General features: G+C 41.9%; 1 protein-coding gene across 1 annotated transcript in view; it reads left to right on the forward strand.

Moving 5' to 3' along the window:
• The window catches only part of MYO1E (myosin IE), a 238236-nt gene that overhangs the window by 156401 nt on the left and 61085 nt on the right, over positions 1-20750 (forward strand). The window contains exons 16-19 of the mRNA XM_040413869.1: positions 1307-1388; positions 1604-1710; positions 2970-3068; positions 16693-16837. Of these exons, the coding sequence (XP_040269803.1) occupies positions 1307-1388; positions 1604-1710; positions 2970-3068; positions 16693-16837 (433 nt within the window). The remainder of the gene's footprint in view (positions 1-1306; positions 1389-1603; positions 1711-2969; positions 3069-16692; positions 16838-20750) is intronic.

A 20750-nucleotide genomic window follows, 5' to 3' on the forward strand; every position in this document is an offset into this window, starting at 1 on the left:
GAAAGAGATACTTGGTAAAAGCTGTGCAGAACCTCAGGTTTTCCCACAAGCTAATCTTTGATGACAGTCCTCAACTGTTATTTATGTCTATGAAGAGTTGAAATTTGCCATGGTTTGGACTTCCTGAGGGTTAAGGCCTTTATATTTTGAATGCAGCCAGTAGAGGAAGGGATAAAGTACACAATGTGAAGAAAGGAAAAATATCCGGCACTGGAATGATATTCAGTAAAAACGTCCTCTTTATTAAACGTAACATAAATACAAACAGAACCTCGCACGAAGCGGTTGTTGACGCGTTTCGGACAGATGTCCTTAGTCGTAACAGTAGTAGTTACGACTAAGGACATCTGTTCGAAACAAGTCAACAACCGCTTCATGCGAGGTCCTGTTTGTATTTGGATTTATGTTACGTTTAATTAAGAGGAAGTTTTTACTGAATATCATTCCAGTGTCGGATATTTTTCCTTTCTTCACTTTATCTGAATAACCTGTTCCTTCCGTGCACGTGGATTTCCTATACAAGGTGAACTGGACCTGGAATGACTTTGAAGTCGGCCACATTGGCTGATTTTGGCCGTTTCAGCTGATGATCATTTGAAAAACTAACTTTTGCATGATGGCTGTCGACAAACTTCTGTCTGCCTAAAATGCGATCAGCCAGGTTAGAAAATGTGATTCTTGACTGCTGAATTTTACATGTGTATGGCATGATTGTCCAAATTCTGACCATCTGCCATTGTGCTGAAGGACTTCTTAAAATCAAACTCCCTGATCAGCCAGTTTAGTCTGGCTAGTTGCTGGTGGGTTCGTTCATACCGATTGTCTGCAGTCCATTCTTTCATGTGTATGCCAGGCTTAAACGGGTTGTCCAGGGTTGACTTTTAAAAAGAAAAAAAATTACCCCCACCCTGCCAGACCGGTGAAGGGAAATATACTTTCCTGTTCAGTGGGTCCTGGCCTGTCTTCACTGTACTTCAGGTCCCTACATATAAACTTCTTGCCCATATGGAGACCGTGCACTGCTGTAGCTAATGACTGGACTCAGCGGTGACATGTCCCCATGTAGTATGTGACCCAGCAGTGATGTGCCACCTGGGGATGTGTCACTGCCTAGGCCAGTGTGGACAACCTCTAATACAGGATTTTTATCATATATGGGTTTCTGAGATGCTGCTGGTTCTTCTACTGAATCCACATTAGAGAATGGTGGTATTTGGCATGCAGTCCATGAGTATACCTGAAGTTACGTAGTAAACTGTGTTCATCTAGAGTTGACTCATACTAACTTGGTTTGTATTCTTTTCAGACCTTTCATAAAAGCTTTATTTACAGAAAACCTTCAAGCAGAAAAGAAGGGTCGTCCTACTACAGCCAGCAGTAAAATTAAGGTATGTATAGGAGTACGATGTGAACACGTATGTAGTCATGTTAGGGATATTACATGTTGATTTATGTCCATGGCTGAACAAATTCTAGTAAATGGGGAAACAGGAGCTTTTACACTCCCAGCAATTCTCTGCTGATTGTTCTTATTGCTGGGCTAGTAGCTGGCTAATAATTTCTATATAGTATTTTACTTATTACAATTTTTTTTTTCTTAAAGAAACAAGCAAATGACTTGGTCAACACCTTGATGAAATGTACTCCACACTATATCCGCTGCATCAAACCTAATGAAACCAAGAAACCCCGGGACTGGGAGGAGAGCAGGTATGTAGCCTTTAATTTAAACAGTATAAAGCTGCCCTTTCATGGTGCAATATTTCACCCCAGTGTGAAAATTAGACTGAAAGTAAAGAGAGCCATTAAGTGCTTTGCTTTCTAAAACACCTTGGCACAGATTTACTAATCCTATTGATGGCCGAAGCTTAGACAGATTGTCTAAACCTGCCCCAGGCTGGATGATAAATGTGCTGCAGGGATAGATCATTTTCTCTGACTCTATATTAAAGGGGTTCTGCAGTTTTTTAAACTGTTGATCTATCCTCTGGATAGATCATCAGCATCTGATCGGCGGGCGTCCGACACCCAGGACCCCTGCCGATCAGCTGTTTGAGAAGGCAGCGGCGCTGGCAGTAGCGCCGCGGCCTTCTCTCTGTTTACCGCAGGCCCAGTGACGTCATGACTAGTATCAATGGCCTGGGCGGGGCTAAGCTCTGTTCACTTGAATGGAGCTTAGCCCCGCCCAGGCCATTGATACTAGTCGTGACGTCACTGAGCCTGCGGTAAACAGAGAGAAGGCAGAGGATAGATCATCAGTTTAAAAAACGGCAGAACCCCTTTAATATAGAGTCAGAGAAAATGATCTATCCCTGCAGCACATTTATCATCCAGCCTGAGCTCCTGTAAAAATTCTGGGGCAGGTTTAGACAATCTGTCTAAGCTTCGGGAATCAGAGGATAGATCATCAGTTTAAAAAAACATGCAGAACCCCTTTTAACTATAGGTTGGCTTACTCTGAAACAGATTTTTATGCCAGAATTGTGGCAGCAATTTTGGAGCAAGGTGGTACATCTTAGGGTCCCTTCTCGATAAGCTCTGACCCATTCTTCTCAACCCTGTCCCTTGTTGAGCATGTCGGCAAAAAGTGTAGAAACAATAAATGTACCATATCTTAGCCCTTGAGCATGGACACCTTTGCATTAAATGGGGTCTGTGATCTTAATATGCTGCCATATGTAAGGGCAGCATATTACATCTACAGGTCTATACTCCCAGTAGTCAAAATGACATGAATACACTATGAGTTTGTCAAGGGCAGGTGCCGTTAATCAAGGCGAGTGGGGGGGAGGGGGTTGCAGTGAGACCTAGATCTAATGTTTCCCACTCGACATGGTACTGCGGCATATACATTTGACATGGTGGTGCTACAATTTAGCATGTCTGTATGGTATGCTTGAGACTTTGTGCGTTTATGGAACCCTGACCTTTTCAGACTATTCTAAACAATGCCTATGATTTTTCCAAAGGGTGAAACATCAAGTAGAATATTTGGGTCTCAAGGAAAACATCCGCGTGCGCCGAGCAGGATATGCCTACAGGAGGGTGTTCAAGAAATTCCTGCAAAGGTGAGGGTAGCATTGCTCTGTTAAATGTTACATGCAAGTTGTGGAAGCCTAACTGGTTATCCAAATTCAGGCTCTACGGACTACAGTTACATTGTTGCCATTTATTAGGTATGCCTTTGTTGTTGCACCACTTTTCTTTATATCACTTATGGAGATTGTTCTAGAAATAGAAAGTGCTGAACTAAGACAGTTAATAGGAAACTGAGAATTTCCTGACCGCAGTGATGCGTTTGAATTTATGTTTTATAAATAACCCACTTGAAATAACCATTCTAGGGGTCATTTACTATGCTGAAATACACCCAAAGCATGCGTATTTCAGGTGCAGATAGCGGTGCAATGGTTAGTTGCTCCGCTATCTGTGACTTCGCCCTGCTTACGTCAGGTCTAAAATTGTGGGCATGGCGTGGAAGGGGGATGGGTGGCAGGCCCGTCTCATTCACTATTTTCTACGCCTGCTTTAGGCGAAGAAAAAGGTCTAAATGTAAGACCGCTCGGAAGCTTGCTTACATTTATAACTGGCGCTGGATGCGCCGAACTTATGGAGGGGCCTGTGCCTCTTCATAACTTCGGCAGAACCACCGCCAGCTCAGGGCTTTATTAAGACAGGCATCTAAAACGCCAGTCTTAATAAATGTGCCCCTCTATAGCTGTTATTTTTTTTAAAAACGTAAAATCATCAATTTCTCGTTCTGTAGTTAAAGAAAATCTCGACCTGTCACATTGTATATGTAGATCTATCTGTGGGAGGCATGTTAGGGTTAAGGTTAGAGCAGAAAAAGCTGAGCAGATATCTATATAAAAATTAAATGGTAAAATTTCATTTGCAAATGGGTTGATTATTTAGATCAGTCAGTATGCTTAATTGTATGGATTGAGTTTTTCTTTTACGTATAACTGTATGTTTATAGACTAATTAAAAAAATAAAAAAACATTTTAATCTTGGAATAAAACCTTAGGGTTCACCATTGACGGACAGATCTTTTCATTATGCTATGTCTTTAGATAGACTGATATTCTGCACTGTATAGAAAAACAAAGTAGATTTTTAGCCTTTTAGACTAGATACTTTTGGGCAGGGGTCGGCAACCTCCAACACTCCCGCTGTTGTGAAAGTACAACTGAGTAAGGGGCATGCTGGGAATTAGTTTCACAACAGCTGGAGTGCCAGAGGTTGCTGACCCCAGCTGTAGAGACAATTAGGATATGTACACTTAGAATTGTTATGCATGATGGTAGGTTGCTCCAAGAATTCTGGCTGCTTATGATTTAGGGTTCCGCCAAAGCTAATCCACATGCTGCGGAGAGTGTCCGCACCATATTCTGCACATAACTTGTCCTAGCATGTCAATTATGGTTGTGGGTTTCTGCTGCAAAATCCACAGTACCATACCCTGAGGGTACCTGCAAATGTTGCGGATTATGAACCGTTTTTCCATGCAGAAACCGTAGCGTGATGTACAGTAATGTACACTTTGCATAACTTTTACTTGTGTAAATTGACCTGCCGTGCCCTCTTTAAAATCAATTGTTTGTGCGATTTCGCACCTTATATATAGTGGTTTTCCCCATAGAACAAAAATCAAATTTTTTTAAATGCAGTATTTACTCTTGGTGTGGATTTTCTGCATACAAATTCGCACCGTTTATAGGTACCCTTAGGCTACCTGCACACGTTGCGGATTACGTGCGTTTTTTCTTATGCGGAAAAACCGCAGCGTAATACAGTACCGACAAAGTGAATGAGATTTGAAAAATCTTTGTTTTTCGTTTTATTTTGTGCTAAAATTTACTTGCTGTGTGGATTTTTAAATCCGCAGCATGTCGATTCTTTGTCGTTTTGCGGATTTTACCTTTTTCAATGCAAGGGTAAGATCTGCTGAAAATCTGCATGAAATCCACACCAGGAAACGCATGCAACACATACGCATTTGGTGTGGAAACTCACAGAAATCCGCACAAAATAATGCACAATTTCTGTCGTGAAGCATATAGCCTTAGGTCAGACACAGATGAGCAAGTTCAATGCGAGAAACGCTCTGCATGCGACAGTGTGCGTTCCCGTTCAGGATCGCACAGCATTATAATGATTTGTAATGCTGTGTGTTACTGCGAGTCCTGCAATCTATTGAATTACACTAACCTAATGTTGTGCGATCCTGTCAGAAGGGAAAACCACACTGCCGCGTGCTAAGACTTTCTCGCATTGAACTTGCTCGACTATGCCTGGTCTTAGGGTTTCTCCTAGCCAGAGACCCCAACCATAACCGGATAATTGGCTATAGCCAGTCTAGAGATGTGACCGTAGGGATGTAGCACACAAAGGAAGTGGGGCATTATACATTGCCCCGATTAGGAGTGGCAAATAGTTTAGCAGTTTTGATTTGTTCCTGCCTGAAAGGAGTTTTGGGATCTTTTACAAGGTAGGTTTGGTCTTCAGATTCTTCTTTTACAATAATAAAAACACAACATTCTTTCTTTTCTCACAAAGGATATGGGAATATCACTTAAATCAATCGATCTATAGGTCTATCTTTCTCTTATATAGGAAATGCAACATTTTAAAGCCCAATTGTGCCTGGTAAATGGGAGAATAAACACCAGCAGATTTAGAAAGCTTAGACTCGGCACGTATGCTGTAAATCAGGTTTAGTGTGTAACCCTTTGATTTAGTGACATCATTCATGTCCCATGAGCTGTAATAAAATGAATAGGTTGTGCAAAGAACCCGGCAGGACTGGAAAAGTCTGTTTCTCTGTTTGCTGTTATTTTCTTCTGACAGCTTCCTGGCAGCGCCGAGTAACCAGAGAGGTGAATAAGCATTTCTGTGCAGTATGTTTTATTTGCATGCAAAGATCATAGTGAATGACCTGTTGTGTTCAAGTGTGCAGCCAATAGAAACCAACTGTAATGTATAAGCTTTCTATCCTGGAATAGAACAAAGACATGAGAAGTCATCACCACTTCTGATATCACAGCTTCATTGTTACCATAGATGATGCTGACAGCAATACACTTACAGACAAAAAGAAGGGAAACGGCTTTATCTATCAGTCAGAATATGCATTATCTACAAAGCGCTGCAGATCAGATAATGCAGTATTTGATCAACATGTACAACAGAGAAGAATAGCACTTACAGTGCTTTGAAAAAGTATTCATACCATTACACCCACAGACATAAATATACTTTTCTTGTGATAGACCAACACAAAGTAGCAACTATGTGTGAAGTGAAAAGGAAATGATACATGGTTTTCAAATGTTTTTAAAAATACAAATCTGGAAAGTGTGGCGTGCATTTGTATTCAACCCCCCTGACTCAATACTTTGTAGGACCATCCTGCTGCAATTACAGCTGTAAGTCTTTTGGGGTATGTCTCTACCAGCTTTGAACATCTAGAGGCTGACATTTTTGCCCATTCTTCTTTGCATAAATGGCTCGATCAGATTGGATGGAGAGCATCTGTGAACAGCAATTTTCAAGACTTGCCACAGATTCTCAATTGGACTTTGACTGGGCCATTCTAACACATCAATATGCATTGATCACCATTACATTGAGAACCATTCAATTGTAGCTCTGACTGTATGTTTAGGGTCATTGTCCTGCTGAAAGGTGAACCTCCACCCCAGTCTCAAGCCTCTACCAGGTTTTCCTCCAGGATTGCCCTGTATTTAGCTCCATCCATCTTGCTATCAACTCTGACCAGCTTCCTTGACCCTGCTGAAGAAAAGCATCCCCACAGCATGATGCTGCCACCACCATGTTTCATGGTGGGGATGGTGTGTTCAGGGTGATGTGCAGCATTCGTTTTCCACCACACATATCATTTTGCATTTAGCCCGAAAAGTTCAACTTTCATCTCATCTGACCAGAACACCTTCTTCCACATTTTTGCTGTGTCCCCTACATGGCTTGTAGCAAACTGCAAACAGGACTTATTATGGCTTGCTTTCAAAAATTGCTTTCTTCTTGCCACTCTTCCGTAAAGGACAGATTTGTGGAGTACACGACTAATAGTTGTCCTGTGGACAGATTCTCCCACCCATCTCTGCAGCTCCTCCAGAGTTAGGCCTCTTGGCTGCTTCTCTTAAGGCTCAGTTCACACCTGAGCGTTTTACAGCGCGTTCCTACGCGCTGTAAAACGCTCAACAAGGAGAAACCAATGCTTCCCTATGGGAATGGTTCTCACCTGGGCGTTTTACAGCGCGTACGATCGCGCTGTAAAACGCCCGACGCTCAAACAAGTACATGAGCGTTTTTTCGGGCGTTTGTCGCGCGTTCCCGTACATAGACTTTCGGGAACGCGCGACAATGTGTGTTTGCTTGTCTCTGTATGCGCGATTGTAAACGCCCGTACAATCGCGCATACAGAGCGCTCCTTTCAGAACGCTCCGGTGTGAACCCAGCGTAATTAGTGGTCTCCTTGCCTGGGGTGTCAGTTTCAGTGGACAGCCATGTCCATTTTAGGATGATGGATTAAACAGTGCTCCGTGAGATGTTCAGAGCTTGTGATATTTTTGTATAACCTAACACTGCTTTACACGTCTCCATAACTTTCTCCATGACCTGTCTGGTGTGTTTCTTGGTTTTCGTGATGCTGTTTGATCACTAATGTTCTCGAACAAACCTCTGAGGCTTTTACAGAACAGCTGTAGTTATACTGAGAATAAACTACACATAGGTTGACTCTGTTTACTAATTAGGTGTTGGTCACACTGGATTTTACTTAGGGGTATCAGAGTACAGGGGACTGAATACAAATGCATGCCACACTTTTCAGATTTTTATTTATAAAAAATTGTGAAAAACATGTATCCTTTTCTTTTTACTTCGCACATACTTTCTACTTTGTGTTGGTCTATCACTTAAAATCCCAATAAAATGCATTTAAGTTTGTGGGTGTAACATGAAAAAAGGTGGAAAAGTTCAAGGGGTATAAATACTTTTTTCAAGGCACTATAAGTGCTACTCTTTTCTGTACATGTTCATCATTATCTGATCTGCAGTGCTTTGTAGATAATGCATATTCCGAATAATATATAAAGCTGTTTCTATTCTTTTTGTCAATTCAAGGGGTATAAATACTTTTTCAATGCACAGTAGTTCAATAATAATTTGATATTTTGTAGCAGTTGACAATGGGGGGATTATTATCTCTATCTAAACTAGACCTAACACAGCCTGCCAGTGTGTTGTGTGATCCGTGTAGCTAGGAGAAAACTATCTGCTGTGATCAAAAATATTACTTGTTCACTATGACCATAGTGTAAATTACCATGACATGAGACAGCCACTAAACTATACTGCTTCCACCTACCACCTAAATCGCTCATCTGTGTGATGAGGAATTAGGCCTCTTTCACACAAGCGTAACGGATTGTGCCAGGATCTGTTCAGGAAAAAACTGATGGTTTTGCATGCAAGTTTAAACCGTTTTGTTTGCAATTGCAATCAGTGTCTGATGCCTTCCGTTTTTCATACAAGCCCCGTTCACTTCTATGGTGCCAGAGTTAGATGAAAAACGCACAATATAGAACACGGACAGCACACATCTATGAATCACTGACGTGTGAATAAGCCCTTAAGCCTCCAGCACACGGCTGTGTCCATATGTTGGTCCAAAAAATACTGACCCCTTCTGTGTGCATTCTGTATTTTTCTCACTCCCATCAATACAAATAGCCATTCTTGTCCGCAATACAGACAAGAATAGGACCTGTGCTATAATTTGTGGAACAGCCACACAGATCCTGAAAAAATACGGATTTGTGCATGACCCCATGAACGGGTCAGTATGCCATCTGCAGGAATGCGAATAGTACACAGAGGAAACCTACAGTTGTGTGTATGAAGCCATAGATTATAAACCGTTTTTTTAGGTTTCACATGTCCACCTACATGTACCCAGTATTGCCTGATTGTAAAGCACTGCAGAACATGTTTACATTATATCAAAGTATAGTTCACTGCCTTGAGAAACCGTTAAAATCAAGCGATAAATAACTTTATTCCAAATTATGGATAAAATACAAGGCTAAACCCATACATCCAGATCAGAAAACCCCATGAGGAGGAATTTTAGAGGTGGGTCCCGTGATAGTATGACGCTAGAATAAGCCTATGACAGAACCCCTAAGTTATGAGTGGGGTATGACAGTCGTGCAGACATAGTGCGACTGACTATTCAGCCCCAAATAAATTTCCTCTTCAATACTTAAACATCTACTTGGCAACAAAACAATTATGGTGCCAGTGGAAAAGTCCCCGCTACGTGGCTCTGTGTGCAGGAATCAAAAACTATATATGTTCCTAATGCACAATCAGACACCACAATTAGGGCAAAGTATATCAGTAAAGTAATAACAGTTATAAAATGCAGCAGATCAAAGCTCAGTAAGATTACTCAATCAGCAGCAGCATCCAGTTCTGCCAATATTATTCTACTTTATTGGTCACCCACATGCGGCATTTGCCTTTTTAAGCTCTCTTCATGCATCATGAAAATAGCAAATGATTGACTAATCATATGGAATTACTGGCAGAATTAGATGCTGCTGTCTACGTGCTGTAATGTAATAAGTGTTGCTGAGAATGATCATGCTGAGAACCTATTACCGACAGGCAACAACAGTGACTCCTGAACAGCTAGAGCGCCAGAGGTTGCTATACCCTGCTCTGGGTTATCTTTATAGACCTGGGGTTGGCATCTGCAGCACTCAAGTTATTGTGAAACTACACTTTCCAGAAGACACACTTGCTTTGCTTTGCTCTTGACTCCCATAAATGAATAGCACATGCTGGAAGTTGTAGTTTTACAACAGCTAGAGCGCCAGAGGTTGCTATACCCTGCTCTGGGTTATCTTTAGAGACCTCATGCAAACAAGTACATTTAAACAAATAATTTTTATGCCAATTCCAATTCTAAAAAGCCCATTTCTTTCCATGTATGTGGCTTACAGAAAAGCATTCTGATAAAGGGACATTGCTCAGTCAGCGGTTTATACCTTACTGCTGTAGAATATCCGAAAGAATAGACTTGTGCCAGAAACCCTCCTTCCCCAATATTTTATAAAGTAGATCTGACAAATAGTGAAGCTTGTGCCATATGTGCCCAACCAGTCAACTTAAAAAAAAGGATAGCCCCTCACTTTTTGGGGGATAGCTTTACCTAGCAGTTGCAGAGTGAAAGTCCTGCATGTAATATATGAAAATACATGTATGGGAAAGTCCGCTCTGGATCAGGCAATAACGGCTGCATTCCTACAGGTTGAAGGATGATTCTCCGAGAAATATTGTTTATTAGTAGTGCAAACTATTGATTGGAACTATACGAGCGAATAATTCCCTTGACCTGTCAGACGTGCCTCAGTGAATGTACTTTTAAGTTTCCATTCTATAAATACTGAAGAAGTTATTAGCCCTATTTGATAAGAGGACTTAACTAATCAGACATAGTTATAAAACTTGGTTTTATCACTGATTACATAGTCAGTTGAGCCCAACAGTTGATGACTTTCTACTGCACAGAAAACGTCCTTCTTGTACCAAAGGCTTCTGAGCTCAGCAAAAGTATTTTCAGGTTTTTGTCATCCTGAATGATTTATGAACTTTTAAGGTGTTTCTAGCTATCCTAGGATTCATTACAAATCATGCCCTGGCCGATATCAGCACCCTCTTTGCAGAACTAGTATGCTCTCTAATGGGGAGAGGGAGATTAATAACATTCACAAAAGTTGATGTTACCCTCCCCCTGGGGACATGTACAGTTACACACGGAGCCAGAATCTCTTTCCTTATTGTCCTGAACCCTGTCAAAATATTTCCACTGCCTCTTTCTCCATGCTAGTTGAGATTGCAGCCTACTGAAAGGGGGCACTTCTGGGGCCTCTTTCTTGTGGTACAATTGAGCTAGAGACACAACGTTTAAAACCTAATTACCGAAGCTTTAAAACAACACCAGTTTCTAACTGACCTAAAACCAGACATAAAGCCTTTAGAAATTTGGTTGTGAGAGCGGCTGGTTTTTGAAGCTGTCACTGGGACTTTCTTACTGCTGAAATATCGGTTTTGTGGCAGCTCGCTTGTTTTAAGGCTTAGATTGTCATTTTTTAAACAAGACTATGATCGTGGCTCTATCTCAATTACAGCCCGAGAAAGAGCCCCCTTCCTTTTCAAAGCCTGAGCACGTGTCATTAAAAACATTGTCCTTTTCTGCCTGAGAGAACTGTTTGGGAAGTAGTATCAAAAGCTTGCAATGATTGCAATCATCTTTTCAGTTAGCCATTAAAAGGTATCAACCACTGAGAAATCTAAATTTTTTTCCTTGTACTGACTTGGTAACTGAGATGTCACTTCTGAGCAGTGACAGAAAATGAAGGAACTACACTTTTATTTACTTAAAAAATGAATGTAACACTGCGCGCTAACGATAAATATATTGGATATATTAGAGTGGGCAGCCGACAAACTGCAGAGCCATCTACCGCTCAAACATGCAATGCCGCAGAAACGCTATAATGAGTCCAGGTCCTACCTTGACGCACGTGTGTTTGTAGCGGTGCAACGTTCTGCAGCGGTCTTCCTCTTGTATTCTCTGTGTAGAGCAGGAGAAGCAGATCCAAAAGGAGGGGATGGCCAGCATAGGCTAGTAGTCTATTAGTATTATAATAAGTATTGGGAATCTTGCCCCGGCCGGTGGCAGAGTATTCCCGTTACCTGTAGGTTAGTGCTCACGTCTGAGCGAGTGACGTCACCGCAAGTAAGCTACGGGTTGTAGTGGGAGCTACAACCCGTAGCTTACTTGCGGTGACGTCACTCGCTCAGACGTGAGCACTAACCTACAGGTAACAGGAATACTCTGCCACCGGCCGGGGCAAGATTCCCAATACTTATTATAATACTAATAGACTACTAGCCTATGCTGGCCATCCCCTCCCTTTGGATCTGCTTCTCCTGCTCTACACAGAGAATACAAGAGGAGGACCGCTGCAGAACGTTGCACCGCTACAAACACACGTGCGTCAAGGTAGGACCTGGACTCATTATAGCGTTTCTGCGGCATTGCATGTTTGAGCGGTAGATGGCTCTGCAGTTTGTCGGCTGCCCACTCTAATATATCCAATATATTTATCGTTAGCGCTCAGTGTTGCATTCATTTTTCATATATATATTTGTGATTTGTACAGCTAGTCTGCACAGTATCCTCCATAGCAGGTACGGGACTGCTATAACACCGCTGCGATCCTATATATGGTGAAGCGCCAGTTGATTATTTATCATACACTTTTATTTACTGTGACCATTTGTAATGAGGAAGTTCAGTGAGAATTTTCATGAGATGCTGTAATGATCATGGTAATGATGTGTCATTACAATGAAATGTATGTTTTTTTAATATTTAGTGAATCAGTGCATCAGCTTGTGTTATAATGAATGTTATTCATAGTAAGCTCTCTTGCAAAACTCCTCCCTTCACACATTTTGCTATCTAATCTCCAGAAACATCCCAAATGCAACTTTATTGCACTCATCTCCTCTATGGGTTTTAGGGCAAATTTGACTAGGGCCTCCTGCACACGGCTGTTTTTTTTCCCCGTTTACTGGCCATTTTTTGCGTTCCGTATACGGTCCGTATACGGAACCATTCATTTCAATGGTTCCGCAAAAAAAACGGAATGTACTCCGTATGCATTCAGTTTCCGTATTTCCGTTTTTCCGTTCCGTTTTAACATAGAATATGTCCTATTATTGCCCGCAAATCACGGTCCGTGGCTCCATTCAAGTCAATGGTTCCGCAATAAAAACGGAACACATACGGAAATGCATCCGTATGTCTTCCGTTTCCGTTCCGTTTTTTGCTGAACCATCTATTGAAAATGTTATGCCCAGCCCAATTTTATCTATGTAATTACTGTATATGCCATACGGAAAAACGGAACGGAAAAACGGAACAGAAACGGAAACACAACGGAAACAAAAAACGGAACAACGGATCCGTTAAAAAACAGACCGCAAAACACTGAAAAAGCCATACGGTCGTGTGCAATAGGCCTTAAAAAGTGTTTAGTTTTGTTTTTTTGCCTCTGACATACATCAGTGTTGATGATAGTCTGCAATTGTCTCTGGCTATCATATCATTAGCTCATTGTAGGGGATTTCAAATGCAACACAGGAAGACTAATGTATCCGTCTCACAAAAGTGTCCTTAAAGATCACAGCAACTGATGAGTTAAAATTTTATGTTCCAAGATTCTGAGATGTTAAACCTGAATTTTGATTTATAGGATATATAGCTTATTGAAAAAAATAATAAGATACTCATAGAGCTTTGCTGAGTATATGAAAGTAATTGCTATAAGTGTGCTAATTCAAACCGCCAGGAATGCATTTGTTCACATACTACTTTATTTGCAACATAATCTAGGCATGAATCTGTACTGAATAAGTAGATCTATGTATTGTAAACCCTCTCCAAACTGTGCCATGCCAAAATTCTTGTCATATATTCTATGTGATTGTCATTAATGTTGGAATAAATTACCCATACTTGACATAGTTGAATATCACTGACACATTGGCCATGTGTATGATTGACACTGACACGATTGCACACTTGAGAAACACATCAGTCATGTATAATACACCCATACACAGAACATAGTTGTCATTTTATTATAATCTCCAGGAACCATTTATTTCTTGACAGGTTCTTTTATGATGTGATAATTAATGTTAACAAGTTATCAGTGCCCATAATATGTTTGTTGACCATGTAGTTCACGTGAATATAGCCCATTTAAGCGAAAGCCAGTTTGGACAAAATGCCGGAACCCCATTTTTGAAATCTGACATGTCAGTTTATCTGGTAATAACTTTCAAACGCTCTTACTTATCCAAGCCATTCTGAGACTGTTTTCTCGTGACACATCATACATCATATTAGTGGTAAATTTGAGTTGATAAGTTTTACCTTTTATGCATTAAAAAAAAAATCAAAAATTTGCATAAAATTTGAAGAAAATTCGCTATTTTAAAAATTTGAATTTCTCTTTTAAGGCCTCATGCACACGACGGTTTTTTTTTAAGGTCCGCAAAAAAAAGATCCGTAGGTCCGTGATCCGTGACCGTTTTTTCGTCCGTGGGTCTTCCTTGATTTTTGGAGGATCCACGGGCATGAAAATAAAGTCGTTTTGGTGTCCGCCTGGCCGTGCGGAGCCAAACGGAGCCGTCCTGAATTACAATGCAAGTCAATGGGGACGGATCCGTTTGACGTTGACACAATATGGTGCAATTGCAAACGGATCCGTCCCCCATTGATTTTCAATGTAAAGTCAGGAGTCCCTATTATACCATCGGAGTTTTCTCCAATCTGATGGTATATTTTAACTTGAAGCGTCCCCATCACCATGGGAACGCCTCTATGTTAGAATATACCATCGGATTTGAGTTAGATCGTGAAAACTCATATCCGACAGTATATTCTAACACAGAGGCGTTCCCATAGTGATGGGGACGCTTCAAGTTAGAATATACTTTGAATTGTGTACATGACTTCCCCCTGCTGCCTGGCAGCACCCGATCTCTTACAGGGGGCTGTGATCCGCACAATTAACCCCTCAGGTCCTGGCACAAAGGAGCAGGGGGCATCAGGGGAAGGGGGTGAAATGGTAGCATATGAGGGGGCTAATGATTAACAAGGGCATGGGGGCACAGTAACATTCATGCCTGATTTCAGACTGTGATCTCCAGCGTGGAGATCACAGCCTTAAACCGTCATTTTCTTAATTAAGCACTGCGATTGGTTAGTCTTTACAGACTAGCCAATCTGCGTGCTTGCCGGCAAGGGACCACTCTGATTGGTCCCTTGCCAGCTTCACCTGTGTCTCTGCTCTCTGGGAGAGCGGAGACTCCGGGCTGTGACACTTTATAGTAGGGATGCCCAACCTACAGCCCCCCAGCTGTTGCAGAACTACAATTGCCAGTGTGCCTGGACAGCCTACGGCTATTAGGGCATGCTGGGAGTTGTAGTTTTGCAACAGCTGGTGGCCGCAGATTGAGCATCCCTGCTTTAGTGTCACAGCCTCGGTAAGCAGTTTGGACGTGACTGTACGTCCAAATGCAGTAAATTACTTGCGATGTGGACGTACAGCTACGTCCAAATGCGTGAAGGCGTTAATGGATGTTTAAATAAAACATACAAACAAAAATAAATATTTGAAGTTCTAGTCAGTTTGCAATTTAAAGTGCCCCTGTACTTTGGAAAAACATTTGATATGTCATAGCGACATATAAAACTTTTTGATTTGTGGGGAGCCAAGTGCTGAGACCCCCATTGATCCTAGAACGAGGAGAGAGAAGCGGACACATAGTGCACTCTCTCTCCTCATTGCAGAAGCAGAAGTGGGGCGGTCTATGGACCCCTCTCGATTCAGTCTCCTGCAGTGAGGAGAGAGAGCATTCTATGTAAGTGCTTCTCTCTCCTTATTCTAGAAATCTGAGGTCTCAGCGCTCAGAACCCCACTGATCTAATCTTTGGATATGCAGCTGAAACATATGAAAAGTGTTCCCAAAGTACACTGCCATTTAAAGATACATTGTACTTACAACTTTCAAGGTTAAAATGAATAATAAGTTCAGTTTTAAAGTCGTCCCCACACCGATCAGCTGTTTAAAAGGGGCACGAATCCTCTTTAATGTTTACCTGCACACCATCTGCTTTGTAGTGGCAGTGCAATGTTTTTACAGCTTTCTCATCCATTCAGGGGAATGGGACAAACAGCTGTAATTTCCCTGCACCACCACTACCATCTAGACTGCGTTCGAGTAAACAATCAATTGAACGCGTTGCTTGCACAAGCGGGATGGCACCTTGAAATAGCTGATAGGTGTGAGAGTGCAGGGAGCCAGACCCCTGCCGGTCCCATATTGATGATAGGTCATCAGTATCTGTAGCCCAGAGAACCCTTTTGAATGGTTGAAACAAGGAAGGTGTTTAGCACATATATACTTGAGCATGGAATATATTTTATGGAAGCAGATATACAGAAAGGAACTGTTGATTAATTTTGGATAAAGATCCTAGTCATAGTGGGAATTTCAAATATTTCTGCACTTCTAGGGGCCTTTCCTCTAAGTGAGCTGATTCTTTACCCTCTTCCTTTTAATATACAAAAAGATAGGGCTTTATCTAAAGACAATGAGGGAATTATTAGACCCTACTAAATTGATTTAATTGATGGTAAATTAGGTAATTCATTGTTTACCTTGCATGCAACTTGTGAGAAAGTAAGACCATCGTGACCTTAAAAGAAAAGTAGCAAGGTTTCCTACTGTCTACTAGATTCCACGTCAGGTAATGGTAATGGCACAAAATTACATTCAGATTGTGATCCACCGGAGAATTGCATTATTTGATGAAAGCCATCAGTAGATGCTGGGGATACTCTTTGTGCACAGGCTACTGCTGAGCTAGTTCATAGAAGAATTGTACAGAAGAAACATAAGAATTATTACAATATTTCAGGTTTATAAGAGCCATGGTGTATCCAGATGTTAGCAGAAGACTGCATCTCTCACAGTAACAGTGGTTTACATATGTTGCATATTTGTCATCACAGATATGCTATTCTCACCAAAGAAACCTGGCCTTCCTGGAGAGGAGATGAGAAGAAAGGTGTCCTCCACCTACTGCATTCTGTTAATGTGGACTCTGATCAGTTCCAGCTTGGAAAATCCAAAATCTTTATCAAAGCTCCAGAGTCGGTGAGTACATTGTATCTTTAGAGTAAACTTTTTAGAAGTGATATGGAAAGTGCAGTGTAGCAGCACAGTAACAAATTCTGCATCGTGCCAGTCCACAGGGGTAGAATGCGTGAGGTTCACGGTGGGCCGGGATGTACATACAGTTCATCGGTTACTCACGGTTTAGCAGACTCCTCCCTGGGCCATCAGTGCAGTGAAGGGGAGAACAGCACTGGATTCTCTGGGGCACGCTCGGTTACAGGGGATGCCGGCCAGGTGGTGATTGAGGTGACCTTGATGGTGAATGGTTGCTGAGTGCTTGTGTGGCTGGGCCCCTGACTTAGGTATTGTCGTGACGCCAGCACCTTGATGGTGCAAAATGTTGAGTGGTAGTGGTATGAAGTTAGAAGAATGAGGCAGGTTTAAATCCAACTGTAAACTTTACTATAACCAGGTTCTTGATAACAGTTTACATCCAGTAGTAATACAGTCTCTAGTATACATGCAAGTTGGATGTGATGAATCCCATTACCAGGCTGTGCTGTTAGTAATGTGTCAGGCTAGGGTAGTTAGTTATGTACTCACTGATAAACGGCTCTTTGCCTTGCTTCAGTCTCAGTTGAGGTAGTCTTGAGGCAGTCTTGATCTTCTACACAAGTGATATGACAGAATCCTTATCTGTCTTAAGAATAGCGGTGAGGCTGCCAGAAGCTAATAAGTCCTTCACCCAATTACAAAGGCGCCTAGAGCCTATAATAATGGCCTTGTCCTTCCTTTGTCTTGATCCAATAATAAACTTGAACAGAAATTCACTTGTTACCCCTGAAGAGTGAAAAGTAGAATGTAGACCTTCCTCTGCCTGTCTTCCTGGCTTTGTTACTGACGTTTAAGCTGGTTCCTCTGGGCCGTGGAGCTCCAGAGCGAGAGCTGAGTGGAGAGGGGACCTCTCCTTCCCCCTTAGCTCCTCACTCCATCTTCTTCTCTCAACGACTCCCAACTCTCAACTGAGAGGACTCCCTAGCTAGGCCTGAACTGCCCTATATTTACTGTGATGCTACCCCATCTAGTGGTGGATGTATGTAGTGCACCTGACAGCCTGGTAAAAAGGGATTTCACATGGTAGTACAATGCAGCATGATATTACAGAAGACAACAAAAGCTTTTGCAGTTCCCACATAAGCTAGTGGGACGCTGCAATTCTTCTTGGTAAATTGAAAGTCTTTGTATGATCTACTGTGTTTTGTCTGATTCACATAATCATTTTCTGTAAGGTAACGGAACATATTCATTATAATCCAATTTAACTGTACAGTCTGAATTATATTTAATTCATGGGAGGATAATCTTTTGCTTCATGGTATGTACTTTAGAGTGTTTTCACAGCATTTTTTTTTTTTTTTAGAAAAACACCACTGCAGTTTTTGTTGTAGTTTTTTGAACGAAAGCCAGATTTGGATCCAGCAGGAAGGAGTAGTAGAAGTCCTTTGTATTGTCTATTCCTTTGAAATCCACTTCTAGCTTTGTCTCAAAAAACTGTATCAAAAACCGGTGTGGTGCATTTCCAAAAAAAGTTTAGCCAAGCAACTTTTCACCAATAGACTACAGATATCACTGCTTGCTTTACAGTACCTCTGCTTAGGAACATATATACATATTTATGTATTGTATAAACCCTAATTCCCAAACATATTATTATTGGAATTGTGACTATAGCCATCATTTTGGTTCCTGTCAGCAGGTTCTAGTCTGCTAGTTACAGTAATCTGCAGTTGGTCAGTATTTAGCATCAGGCTCTAACATGTACAGTCGTGGCCAAAAGTTTTGAGAATGACACAAATATTAGTTTTCACAAAGTTTGCTGCTAAACTGCTTTTAGATCTTTGGTTCAGTTGTTTCTGTGATGTAGTGAAATATAATTACACGCACTTGATACGTTTCAAAGGCTTTTATCGACAATTACATGACATTTATGCAAAGAGTCAGTATTTGCAGTGTTGGCCCTACTTTTTTAAGGACCTCTGAAATTTGACTGGGCATGCTCTCAATCAACTTCTGGGCCAATTCCTGACTGATAGCAACCCATTCTTTCATAATCACTTCTTGGAGTTTGTCAGAATTAGTGGGTTTTTGTTTGTCCACCCGCCTCTTGAGGATTGACCAAGTTCTCAATGGGATTAAGATCTTAGGAGTTTCCAGGCCATGGACCCAAAATGTCAACGTTTTGGTCCTCGAGCCACTTAGTTATCACTTTTGCCTTATGGCACGGTGCTCCATTGTGCTGGAAAATGCATTGTTCTTCACCAAACTGTTGTTGGATTGTTGGAAGAAGTTGCTGTTGGAGGGTGTTTTGGTACCATTCTTTATTCATGGCTTTGTTTTTGGGCAAATTTGTGAGTGAGCCCACTCCCTTGGATAAGAAGCAACCCCACACATGAATGGTCTCAGGATGCTTTACTGTTGGCATGACACAGGACTGATGGTAGCACTCACCTTTTCTTCTCCGGACAAGCCTTTTTCCAGATGCCCCAAACAATCGGAAAGAGGCTTCATCAGAGAATATGACTTTACCCCAGTCCTCAGCAGTTCATTCACCATACTTTCTGCAGAAGATCAATCTGTCCCTGATGTTTTTTTTGGAGAGAAGTGGCTTCTTTGCTGGCCTCCTTGACACCAGGCCATCTTCCAAAAGTCTTCGCCTCACTGTGCATGCAGATGCGCTCATACCTGCCCGCTGCCATTTCTGAGGAAGCTCTGCACTGGTGGCACTCCGATCCCGCAGCTGGATCCTCTTTAGGAGACGATCCTGGTGCTTGCTGGACTTTCTTGGACGCCCTGAAGCCTTCTTAAAAAGAATTGAACCTCTTTCCTTGAAGTTCTTGATGATCCTATAAATTGTTGATTGAGGTGCAATCTTAGTAGCCACAATATCCTTGCCTGTGAAGCCATTTTTATGCAACACAATGATGGCTGCACGCGTTTCTTTGCAGGTCACCATGGTTAACAATGGAAGAACCATGATTTCAAGCATCACCCTCCTTTTAACATGTCAAGTCTGCCATTTTAACACAATCAGCCTGACATAATGATCTCCAGCCTTGTGCTCGTCAACATTCTCACCTGAGTTAACAAGACGATTACTGAAATGATCTCAGCAGGTCCTTTAATGACAGCAATGAAATGCAGTGGAAAGGTTTTTTTGGGATTAAGTTAATTTTCATGGCAAAGAAGGACTATGCAATTCATCTGATCACTCCTCATAACATTCTGGAATATATGCAAATTGCTATTATAAAAACTTAAGCAGCAACTTTTCCAATTTCCAATATTTATCTAATTCTCAAAACTTTTGGCCACGACTGTACATCACTCATCTACAATGCTAACAGCTGGCAGGTAATCTGCTGAGAATATGGGCGAGATTTATTTTGTGGCATGTGCCACTTTGTGACAAAATATGTGACTTCTTAGCTTTCTCCAATATCCTTGCCACTTTTGCAAAAAGTGGGCAGGTAGAGATGGGCCAGGTGTGGAACCTCCATGTCCTGACTCATTTAACCACCTCCGGACCGCTGTACGCACAGACGCGTCCTGGAGGTGGTTGATTCATTCCGAGTGGACGCGCCGGCGCGTCCTCTCGCGATGGCCGAGATTTCCTGTGAACGCGCGCACACAGGCCCGCGCGCTCACAGGAACGGAAGGTAAGAAAGTGGATCTCCAGCCTGCCAGCGGCGATCGTTCGCTGGCAGGCTGGAGATGTGATTTTTTTTTAACCCCTAACAGGTATATTAGACGCTGTTATGATAACAGCGTCTAATATACCTGCTACCTGGTCCTCTGGTGGTCCCCTTTGTTTGGATCGACCACCAGAGGACACAGGTAGCTCAGTAATATGTTGCACCAAGCACCACACTACACTACACCCCCCCCCCCCCCC

This window comes from Bufo bufo, chromosome 1 (genome assembly GCF_905171765.1).
Source record: "Bufo bufo chromosome 1, aBufBuf1.1, whole genome shotgun sequence".
In the NCBI taxonomy this organism is placed as follows: domain Eukaryota; kingdom Metazoa; phylum Chordata; class Amphibia; order Anura; family Bufonidae; genus Bufo; species Bufo bufo.